The 12,425-nt window shown below is 48.7% G+C and overlaps 1 protein-coding gene across 1 annotated transcript in view; it reads right to left on the reverse strand.

Moving 5' to 3' along the window:
* LOC309560451 (class I histocompatibility antigen, F10 alpha chain-like) overlaps positions 1–12,116 on the reverse strand; it is a gene marked incomplete at both ends in the record, with an annotated part of 61,595 nt that extends 49,479 nt beyond the window's left edge. The window contains 2 exons of the mRNA XM_082264084.1: positions 8,481–8,504; positions 12,041–12,116. Coding sequence (XP_082120210.1) covers positions 8,481–8,504; positions 12,041–12,116 — 100 coding nt within the window. The remainder of the gene's footprint in view (positions 1–8,480; positions 8,505–12,040) is intronic.
* Positions 12,117–12,425: the final 309 nt, after the last annotated feature.

Below are 12,425 nucleotides of genomic sequence, written 5' to 3' on the forward strand. Positions count from 1 at the left end.
GGGTTATTGACCTTTGCTCCGCAGGAGTAGCTAGGCAACAGAATATATTAATATCAAAGCTTTTAGCATATCCCACCCCCAGGGGGTGGTCCCCTCAGTCAATACCTCCCTGCTTCCTGCATTTCCAACTCAGTTTCTATTGCCTAGCTCAGGAGTAGGTTAGGCTGTTCCTGTGCTGGGGCTCTTAGTCTCAGCTTCTTTTCTCTTTTTGATTTTGTTGGAGTTTTTTCTCTCTCTTTTAACTAGCTGTTTATTTTCAGCGTTAGTTAGTTTCTTCTGATGAAGATGATCGTGCGGCGCTGGGTCTCAGTCTGGCCACCCTGGATCCCAGGGTTCAAGGCCAGGGGCTTCCCAGCCTGCCATCGAGCGTTCAGCTTAGGTTATGCCCTGGCACATTGAACGACCCATCCCTGTTCGCTGCAGGGATGCTATCGGTGAGGTGGCTACCTCACTGGACGCCTTTGCGGTTTCGCACCGCAACTCCACTGCGTCATGCTTGCGACACTCCCTGTCTTCTGTACTGCGGTTTGGTCGCTGGAGCAGGCTCCCCACGCCATCCGGACTGGTAAGTGTACCTCTATGTGGGGATCTGTCTATTTGGGTGTCAGTCTGGGACTGTGTGACCCTGCATGTCTGTGTGGCTGCTGTGCTCCCTGTCAGCTCCTGTGTGAGCTTTCTGCCTGTGTGTGGGCTGTGAAGGGGGGGGACTTTCCCGCTCTGCTGGGTGTCATATGAAGCAGTCAGATTTTTAGTCATGCTGTGCGGCGATCGCTGCAGCGATCCGCCATCTTTTTGGGCAAAAATTATGGTGGCAGGTCCTGTAAGGTACTGCACAGCCTTTTTGGCGCCAAGCACCGCCATTTTGAGCGGTGATCGATCAGGCACATGTCAGCGCCATGTTCTATTTGCCCTAAGCTTTCCTCAGCCCAGCGGCCATTTTTGTGTAGCCTTGCATAGGCTTCTTAGGGGCGGTCAGTCTTGCATCATTTCCTTTTCCTCTGGGACAGCAGCCTGTGTGATCTCTCCAGGTTTTATATCTCCTTTTTTCCTGTATTACTTGCCCAGTTTCTTATCCCTGTGGGGGTCAGTGTATTCAGTGGGTGCGGTGGGCAGCGCTCGCCGCGATCCTAAAGGGGCAGTATCCTTTATTAATTTTTTTGCTGGGGCATGGATTCTCAGGATTGCAAGTTTCCTCCCACTTTGGTGGGGGGCCAAGGGGCTGCTGCTTCCCCCGAGGGGGCTGATCTGGCCACTATTGTGGCAAACCTAGCTGCTCAGGTGCAGATGCTGGTGGCTGATCGATCCACAAAACGGCCCAGAGTGTCTATTTCCTCTGATTCAGAGGGCGATGGGGCTGCTATGGCTGGAGTGCCCTTCTCAGGGTCTCACTCATCCCTTGACCTTGTAGGGTCTGACGGGGAGGCTGAGGTGGAAGGGGTTGATAATTCTCCCCCTGGCTCGTCTGAAGAGCTTGCACTCGTGGATGAGTTGGTTGCTTCTATCAAACAAACGCTGCATTTGCAGGATGAACCATGTCCTCCTGCTTTGCTGTCCTCTTATGGGACGCAAAGAAAGTGCAAAACATCGCAGGTTTTTCCTTGCTCTACGGAATTTCAGCGCGCGGTTGATGAGCAATGGCGCAATTTAAAGAAGCCTTTTGCTGTGCCGAGTAGGTTCAAGCTGCGTTATCCATTTACACCCGCCACTGATGAGCGTTGGTGTGTACCACCTCAGGTGGATCACGCGGTGGCGATTTTGAATAAATCGACTGCGATCCCTGCTGAGGATACCCCGGTGTTCCGGGACCCGACGGACAGGAGGTTGGAATCTCTCGCCCGTGATGCCTATACGGTTGCTGGCTCTATGCTGAAGCCTATTTTTGCTTCCATTATGGCGGCCCAGGCTATTGCGGATTGGACACAGGTGCTCAGGCGCACCCTGGTGACTGCCTCGGCCCCGCCGACAACTTTGGCTATAGTGGACCAGATTCATCAGGGTGTCATGTATTTTGTGATGCGGCCTTGGATTTAGTTCCTTTGGCTGCGCGTCTTTCTAGTGTGGCGGTCTTGAACCGTCGCCTGATATGGTTGAAATGTTGGTCTGTTGACCAATCTTCCCGCAAGACTTTAGCTAATTTGCCCTACGCGGGATCTCGCCTTTTTGGTGAATCTTTGAATACTCTGATAAAGGGTATTTCTGGGGGTAAGAGCACTCTCTTGCCCCAAACTCACAAGACTAAGTTTGTTCGTGGCAAGAAGAATATATCGTTTAGACCCTCTCAGGGGTCCTTTCGTGCCTTTCGGTTGCACTATAAGGGCAAGCCCTTCAAAGGCCAAGGCTCCCAGAAGAAGCCGTGGGCGGGTAAGCAGAAGTCCGGCCAGTCCGGATCCGCTGCCCATAACAATGCGGCCTGAAGGGGTGCCCTCACCCGTTTCTGGGGTGGGGGGACGTTTGCTCGGTTTTCTTCAACCCTGGCTGGACCGCGTTCGGGACAGGTGGGTTCAGGAAATCGTTCGATCTGGATACAAGATCGAGTTTCTCTCTCGGCCGGCGGGCAGGTTTTTCCCCTCAAACCTTCAGCTGACTCCGGAGCGCTTGCAGGATCTGCACCTGGCGGTGCGGGACCTGCGGGCCCAGGGAGTGGTGGTTCCGGTGCCTCATCGGGACAGATTTCGGGGGTTCTATTCCAACCTGTTCACTGTGCCCAGAAAGGAGGGCAAGGTACGTCCGATTCTGGACTTAAAAGCTCTGAACCGCTTTGTGCGAGTTCGCAAGTTCCGCATGGAATCGCTGCGATCGGTGGTGGCTGCCCTGGTTCCGGGGGAATTCATGGCCTCCATCGACTTGAAGGATGCATACCTTCACATTCCCATTTTCGAGGGTCACCAGAGGTACCTTCGATTTGCCATTGCGGAGGATCATTACCAATTCGTGGCGTTACCTTTTGGTCTCGCTTCGGCTCCGCGAGTTTTCACCAACGTGCTTGCGCCGGTCCTGGCTTTGAGAGCCCAGGGCATTTCTGTCCTGGGGTATCTGGACAATATCCTGATTCGGTCCGCGACCAGTCAGGGCCTGGTGACCGACCTGTCCATCACGGTGCAGACTCTGCAGGAATTCGGTTGGACGATAAATTTTCCAAAATCGACGTTGTGTCCGTCGGTTCGTCTTCCCTACCTGGAGATGATACTGGACTCTGTTCAAGCGAAGGTCTTCCTGCCGGAAGACAAGCTTCGGACGCTTCAGTGCGAAGTCTGGTCCCTCAGGGACAGTCAGTGCTCGTCCCTCCGGACGTGTATGAGGTGTCTGGGTTTCATGGTTTTGGCTTTTGAGGCGATTCCCTTCGCCCAGTTTCACACAAGGGAACTTCAGGCGGAGGTCCTGGCCAAGTGGGACGGGCGTCCGCAGTCTCTGGATCTGCGGCTGTCGTTGAGTCACCTCACCCACAGGGGTCTTTTGTGGTGGCTCCAGTCCCCGGCGGTGTCGGGGGGGGGGGGGGGGGGGCTAGTCCTTTCGTCCTATGTCATGGACGGTGATCACCACGGATGCCAGCCTGTCGGGCTGGGGTGGTGTTCTGTCCGCTCAGGGAACTTGGTCGGAGGAGGAATCCTCCCTTCCGATCAACATTCTGGAATTACGAGCGATAAATCTCTGTCTTCTGCATTGGACGGACAGGCTTCAGGGCCGTCCGGTTCGGGTACAGACGGACAATGCTACAGCGGTGGCCTACATCAACCACCAAGGGGGTACCAGGAGTGCCCGAGCGGCTCGGGAAGTAGCGGACATTCTGTCTTGGGCCGAGACGCACATTCTGGCGATCTCTGCGGTTCACATTCCGGGGGTGGAGAACTGGCAGGCGGATTATCTGAGCCGCCAGACCCTGGACCAGGGAGAATGGTCCCTTCACCCGGATGTCTTCCAGATGTTGTGTGCAAAGTGGGGGTCCCCGGATGTGGGCCTGTTCGCGTCTCGTCTAAACAACAAGGTGGCAAGGTTCGTGGCAAGAACTTGCGATCCTCGGGCAGACGCCTCAGACGCGTTAGTGGCGCCCTGGCATCAGTATCGCCTGATGTATGCCTTTCCACCGATCCAGTTGCTGTCCAGGCTCCTTCGCAGGTTAGCCTCGGAACCGCACGCGGTGATTCTGGTGGCACCGGACTGGCCTCGCCGGTCTTGGTATGCGGACCTCGTGAATCTGGCGGTCAACGCTCCGTGGCGTCTGCCACTTCGAGAAGATCTCCTGTCTCAGGGACCGATATTCCATCCTGCTTTACAGTCGCTGGCTTTAACGGCCTGGCTGTTGAAAGCCAGGTCCTGAAGGGGTCTCTCCCCTGAGGTCATTCCCACTTTGATCAAGGCTAGGAAGGCCTCTTCGGGGAAGGTTTACTACCGTACTTGGAAGGCTTACTTTGCCTGGTGTGAGTCCAGGGGGTATTCTCCTCGCTCGTACTCGGTGTCGAGGGTGTTGGCTTTCCTTCAAACGGGCGTGGACCAGCGTTTGGCGTTGGCCACGATTAAGGGTCAGATTTCTGCGCTGGCCGTTCTTTTTCAACGCCCTGTGGCGTCTAACTCTTTGGTTGGCACCTTTGTTCAAGGGGTGCGTCATCTGGTTCCTCCCAGGAGAGAGCCTTTGCCTCCATGGGATCTGAACCTTGTTCTGTCCGTGTTGCAACAGGATCCTTTTGAAAGTTTGAGGAAGATTTCGTTACCTCTGTTGTCCAAGAAGGTTGCCTTTTTGGTGGCTATAACTTCGGCTCGCTGAGTGTCGGAGCTGGCGGCCTTGTCCTGTAAATCCTCGTGTTTGGTGATTCACTTGGATAAGGTGGTCTTGCGACCAAATCAGTCTTTTCTTCCGAAGAGGATCTCGGCATTTCACCTCAATGAGGATATTGTCCTGCCTTCGCTTTGCGCAAAGCCTAAGCATCCGAAGGAGGTGGCATTGCATTCCTTGGATGTTGTTAGGGCAATCAGGGTTTACCTGTCGTCAACTGAATCTTTCCGCAAGTCGGATTGTCTCTTTGTCCTTCCTGAGGGACCTCGGAAGGGCATGGCAGCGTCGGCTGCGACCATCGCCAAATGGATCAGACAGACCATTGTGCAAGCCTATGCTTTGAGGGGGAAGTTTCCTCCTTTCCCTGTGAAGGCGCACTCTACCAAGTCTCTAAGTACGTCTTGGGCCTATCGTCATCAGGCTTCTGTGTCCCAGGTGTGTAAGGCGGCGACTTGGTCGTCCGTTCACACCTTCACAAAATTTTACAAGGTGGATGTTCAGGCATCGGCGGATGCCTCCTTTGGCCGCAAAGTTCTTAGTGCGGCAGTGCCTTAGGGTCCCTTGTTTGGGTCCTTGGCTGTTGGGGTGTTTTTACCCCTAGGTTACTTGTTCTTCCTGGGTTGTTGCTCCTGTTGAGCACATTTTTTTCCTGTTGCCCAGTTGGTTCTCTTACTTGGTAAGGTTCCTTTCTCTGATGTGGGTACTGCGTTGCCTTAGGCGTGGCTGTTTTTTTCCCACCCCTCATGTCTACACTGCTATGGGACATCCCCATTAGTGACGAATATGAAGAGGCGGCGACTGTCGGAGGACGTAAGAGAAAACGGAATTTTTGTAAAATCTTACCTGTAACATTCCTGTCTCTGAGTCCTCCGACAGTCGCCGCCCCCGCCCCTCTTTTGGGGTTTGTTTTATGTACTCTACTGCTATGCTACTGAAACTGAGTTGGAAATGCAGGAAGCAGGGAGGTATTGACTGAGGGGACCACCCCCTGGGGGTGGGATATGCTAAAAGCTTTGATATTAATATATTCTTTTGCCTAGCTACTCCTGCGGAGAAAAGGTCAATAACCCCATTAGTGACGAATATGAAGAGGCGGCGACTGTCGGAGGACTCAGAGAAAGGAATTTTACTGGTAAGATTTTACAAAAATTCCGTTATCTTCCAATGAGATAATTACCTGATTGTGCCAATACAACATAAGGTTTCATGCCTGACTATTCTGAATAAAAAGGAATGCTCTAGCCTGCTTGTAAGGGGACTTCTGATTGGCTGAGTGTTGGAGCCAAAGTGTGCTAGTACACGCCCAGCTTCTTGTATAGGACAATAACCCACCTGCTGGTAGTTGTATGCCTTCGCCATATTGTGTCAAACTCCTGGCCGTAGGCCCACTCACGACATCCTTGGCCGTAGGCCTTAATATTTAAGAATAAAATAAATGTCCACACAAGAAATATGTTTTTTACACTTTACTGTAGCTTTTCAAAGATGGCATGATATCTAATGTCCCTTTACCTTACTGACATGGAGCACCATACACAGGAACAGACATTCTGTAGCAGTCATTTGGGTGTGGAATGGCAGCACATAATAAATAAGCCATATTCCCTTGTAGCTTCTCATTCCTTGGGAGCACCACTGTTTAGGGACCATTCTTCATGTATACAAGATTCCCAACATTGAGCCCCTGTCACTGATGTCCTTGGTGCTTTTCTTTAGTATACCAGTATCTCCCGCCATGTCCCATTCTATAGCTTTGCCCAGCCGGGCACAAAAATGTTCCTCTGACTCCTCTTTTACTAGTACTCAAGTTAGAGAACACTTAGCACGGCCTAAAGGGCCTTTTGCAGCCTGCTCCCAGTCCCCAGCAGAACGTAACAAGCAGTGCTTTAAGTGGCCCAAAAAGAGGTGCTGGTACTCTATTATAGCCTATAAATTCCCCCCCCCCCCCACCTCACATCAGGGTCCCCACAGAGCACCCCTCCCCCTGGCCTGGGCTGGGACTCCGGAGCAGGGGGACTCACTGGTGGTGACTGGTTTGGCTCTGGAGTGGGAAATGTTCTTGGGGGGGGGGACAATTGAGGGCGCAGATGTCCAAAATTAGCGTACTGGTACGCTAAGGCGCACTGAGAGGTGGCGGTATGCTCAAGAGCCATATTTGGAAGTGGCGGTACTGAGTACCAGTGCATACCGGCCCACTTAAAGCACTGGTAACAAGAGTAAAGGTAACTACAGCTGGTTCTTCTGGGTGTTAAACTGCCTCACCCAAGGTTTTAGCCCCGTGAAGTGACCTTGCTGTAGCTGTCTACATCCACATGACTCTATGGTGTTCAGCTCCCATGCCCCATCTCTAAGAATTTTTCCATCATGGCATTTATATAGACACTAGCTCCACCCACTACATCACTAGAAGAAGGTTTTCTCTAAAAGGGAACCTAACTTCAAATGACATCATTCCCTTTACCATACTATGCTTGGACAAAACCACCTAGTATCAGACTAGCTAACTGCACCTGCTAACATACTCTCAATACCTGACATTCAAAATTACCATTTTTATCAACGTATAACATTACATGTCTTATAACACACACCTTAATTTTAAGAGGGAAGTTTCAGGAAAAAAATAAATTTTAAATAAAGAACTTTGAAGCAAAATAGGAGTCAGTGCCCATCAATGCAGCCTGATCAATGCCCATCAATGCAGCCTGATTAGTGGCAATCAATGCAGCCTTATCAGTGCCCATCAATGCAGCCTGATCATTGCCTATCAATGCAGCCTGATCAGTGCCCATCAATGCAGCCTTATCAGTGCCCATCAATGCAGCCTTATCAGTGCCCATCAATGTAGCCTTATCAGTGCCCATCAATGTAGCCTTATCAGTGCCCATCAATGTAGCCTGATCATTGCCCATCAATGCAGCCTGATCATTACCCATCAATGCAGCCTGATCATTACCCATCAATGCAGCCTGATCATTACCCATCAATGCAGCCTGATCATTACCCATCAATGCAACCTGATCAGTGCCAATCAATGCAGTCTGATCCGTCCCCCTCTGCAGCCTCATCATAGCAGCCTGATCAGTACCCATCTGCAGCCTCATGAGATTAGAGCTGCCAGATTAAACAGAGGGGGGGGGGGGGGATTAAACAGAGGGGGTCCCCTGTTTACTCGGGTGCCACTGTTATACGAAGTCCCGCCACCTGGACCGACTCCTATGATAGACGTCACATGTCCCGGCATTGGACCAGTGTGCTGTCAATCATAGAAGTCGGTCCAGGATGTGGGACTGCATATATAACGGGAGATCCCTACTCTGTGTAATCCAGCAGTACTCATCCCAAGTCCCTCCCCCCTTCCCCTCCGAGGCATATATCGGCATATAACATGCACATTTTACTTTCACTTGAGAGTTATACACTGATAAATACGGTACTCACTATTGTCTCCTAAAACAGTGGTTCTCAAATCCGGTCCTCGGGACCCACCAACAGGCCAGGTTTGCAAGATAACTAAATTACATCACAGGTGATCTCATTTGCTGCTCAGTGATTGCAGTATTCTAGTCTGCATCCCCCAAGGTAATACTTAAAATCTGGCCTGTTAGTGGGTCCCGAGGACCGGATTTGAGAACCACTGTCCTAAAAAAGTGCATAGTCATAGTAAGTAATGTTTGAAATCAGATTGAAAAAAGCCATGATTAGTTCTTACCTTCAAGAGTCTTCTCGTCAGGTTCTAGAAAAAAGCACATGACAAAATAATCTTCTCATGTCACTATTGTAGTTGGATGTTAACAGAATTCATGAGACTGGCCCTTTCTATCCTACAATTTTCTTTTAACCAGTAATTATTTTTTATATAAAGGACCAGTCAGTTAAAAAAGGGAGAGTAGGCTGTTAAATTCGCAAAGCAAACATCTACTCATCAACTTATTAAATAGAAAGGTTTCTGCTTGTGCATTGGTGATCAGTGTAAACTGCAGACAGACTGAACAACAACAAAGCAATATTTACACCAGTCTGCACTGTGAAAACCGCTCTCAAAGCACCATGAAAAAAACAAAGGTATCAGGTTATATTTACATCCTTTCCTGATGTCTTTAACAATACCGAAAGAACTTGTGTATTTTAAAATTAACGGTATCCTTTTTTTTCAAAATAAATTGTCTATTTTCTGAAGATTACCTAAAACCCTCAACATAATGCATATTTTCTGAAAGGGGGGCAAGGGACTGAGGGGGACGCCACTAAGTGCAGTATTAAAAACAGTATTTTATTAGGCAGCTAAATGTGCACTCACAGCAATCCACAAGAAGGAACGCCTATAATGTAACAGCAGCAAAATCTATGTGTAGATTGTCCATGATCCAGGATGTCAGCAGCAGTAGCAGAACCGCATAGATGGAAGAGGCCGGATGCTGCTCGTCGGATATGGTGGAAGGACATCCGGAACCACCGTGGAGCGCGAAACTTGGTAAAAAACACAAGGTATACAGAGATGTTTGGTGCTCCAAAATGCCTTTTAACCACTTTACCACTAGAGCATTTTGCTGTCTTACGTCTGGGCCACTTTTTGCGATTTGGCGCTGTGCGACTTTGACAATTGCGCGGTCGTGCGACGCCGTACCCAAACGAAATTGACGTCCTTTTTTCCCCACAAACAGAGCTTTCTTTTGGTGGTATTTGATCACCTGTGCGATTTTTACTTTTTGCGCTATAAACAAAAAAAGCGTTTATTTTGAAAAATAACAATATTTTTAACATTTTTTTTTATGAAATTCCCCCCAAAAAAGATGTAAAAACCAATTTTTTTTAAAATTTTTGGCCAATTTGTTTTCTGCTACCTATGTTTGGTAAAAAAAAATCACAATAAGCGTATTTTGATTGGTTTGCGCTAAAGTTATTGCGTTTACTAACAAAGGGAAATATTTGTCATTTTTGGTGTTTTTTTTTTTTAACGAGTAATGGCGGCGATCTGCGATTTTTTTTTTGCAGGACTGCAACATTGCGGCGGACAGATCGGACCCTTGACTGACATTTTTGACACTTTTGGGGGTACCAGTGACATTACTGCAGTAATCAGTGCTATATATGCACTGTTACTGTAAAAATGACACTGGCAGGGAAGGGGTTAATTTTATTGGAGAGGGAGGGGTTAATGTATGCCTGGTGCTTACTGACGTGTGGGGGGGGGGAGGTGACTGTGTGAGACAGGGACAGATCGGATGTCCAGCTATGCTGAACAGTCCGATCTGTCACTCCCTGTCACTGAGGAGATCCGCCCGCTTGTGTTTACACAGGCGGGCGGATCTCCACACTAGATCCCCGACGATCGGGGCAGAGCAGCGGTGATCGCCGCTGCTCCTCCCCTGGCCCGACTCCCGCTGTGAATGAAAACAGCGGGAGCGCGCCTCCGGCGGCACGCGAGCGCCGCCTACAGGGGAGGAGTCTGGCGACGTAGGTCTACGTCGTCAGATGGGAACGAGCCACTTTGCCGCAGTACTATTCAAGTACTCAGCGGTAAAGTGGTTAATATAGAAGTGACCTATATAGTATGATACACTTACAGTACCCTGTTACTACCCATGCCCATCTCTTCATATTTAATTCTACAGCTGATAAATACAACATCCGTGGGTCATACTTTGCCTGGTTTTCCTGTGTGCTCCAGTGTCGGCCCAGGGAGACTTTTACACATGCATATTCTGGACAAGGTGAATATATATGTACAGTATATGTCTTTGATGTATACTGCATTCAGTGCACCTACAATTAGGTGGGTTGCTAGCTGTAAAATGTATGTAGTGAAGCATGACTTTTATGTATACTGTATATATCTATATATCTCATACAAAAATGTAATGCGCCAGAAATATAAAATCAAAAAGTGATGACAATAAATCATATCCAGTTCATAAGGCACATAGCAATGTGTGTGCTTCCAATAAAATGATATAAAGAGTGTCCCGTGTTCAGATGAAGAAAATCCAGTGATGAAAACAACTTGTAATCACCAATATAGTGAATCCCTCCACCAGGTGAATCAGCCTCTCACCTTTCTGAAGGACCCAAACGGGCCAGCAATCACATGTATCATTGATCAGACTTCCAGGAAAGAGCCACACTATATTGCACCTCGAGGGATCCCGGGACATATAGAAAACAGATGAAGAAATCTAGTGCTCTCCGCTTACTAATGAGGGTATGCTTTATTAGAGAAAGGCAGATCAACTCACATTTGTCGGGCACTCAGCTGTGCCTGCTGTATAATCGATGTCAGCGATCTGTTACCAGAGAGAGACTCTGCGTCGGCCACGCACGCTCCGCCCCCCCTATACGCGTTACGTCGAGCGTAATGCTCCTTTGACTTCCTCGGTAGGGGACGTCGAGCGTAATGCTCCTTTGACTTCCTCGTTAGGGGTCCCCTACCGAGGAAGTCAAAGGAGCATTACGCTCGACGTAACGCGTATAGGGGGGCGGAGCGTGCGTGGCCGACGCAGAGTCTCTCTCTGGTAACAGATCGCTGACATCGATTATACAGCAGGCACAGCTGAGTGCCCGACAAATGTGAGTTGATCTGCCTTTCTCTAATAAAGCATACCCTCATTAGTAAGCGGAGAGCACTAGATTTCTTCATCTGTTTTCTATATGTCCAGGGATCCCTCGAGGTGCAATATAGTGTGGCTCTTTCCTGGAAGTCTGATCAATGATACATGTGATTGCTGGCCCGTTTGGGTCCTTCAGAAAGGTGAGAGGCTGATTCACCTGGTGGAGGGATTCACTATATTGGTGATTACAAGTTGTTTTCATCACTGGATTTTCTTCATCTGAACAAGGGACACTCTTTATATCATTTTATTGGAAGCACACACATTGCTATGTGCCTTATGAACTGGATATGATTTATTGTCATCACTTTTTGATTTTATATTTCTGGCGCATCACATTTTTGTATGATTTATAGTTTATTGTGATTTGTGAAACACGATTGGTGCATGCTGCCGGACACCACTATTGATTTATAAGTTCACACACCTGATTTATGCACAGTGAATTGGTGTTGAGTTATTTTATCACATATAATAGGTTTGCGCTGATAGTTTTTTTGTATATCTATATATCTCTCTCTCTATATCCATCTCTCTCTACCTCTCCATCTAGCTATCTATCTATCTAAATTCTATTTGTTCAGTGACCTGTTCCTTTCTTCCCCATTGTGTGGCCTGAAGAAGCAGACAGGCGAAACGCATTAATGCTCAGGGGCTCACTTACCTCCAACTATGCAATAATAACGCACATAAAGCACAAGGTCCGGACTGGCCCATTGTTGTGCATATATTAATACCATGTTTTAAGCTGATATTTGTCTATTAATATTTCCTTGTTTTTTATATTTTTGTCTATAAAAAAAAAATATGGATGTTATATACATTTGGTAGTCCAACTTGCCTCTGTCTGACCTAGTGGTCCGTTTTTCTTTTTGCTTTCATCCATCCATTTGGTTCTGCTACTGACATCCTGAATCATGGAGAGGACGATCCACACATATGGCGCTTTTCCACTGCATGGAACCGTAACGGTTCGGCACGCTTTTGTGCTTTTCCACTGCTGGTACCGCATGGTATAGGGTCGGAACGGTTCGGTACGGTACGGTATA

Source organism: Pelophylax lessonae, assembly GCF_965119305.1.
Source record: "Pelophylax lessonae genome assembly, chromosome: 7".
In the NCBI taxonomy this organism is placed as follows: domain Eukaryota; kingdom Metazoa; phylum Chordata; class Amphibia; order Anura; family Ranidae; genus Pelophylax; species Pelophylax lessonae.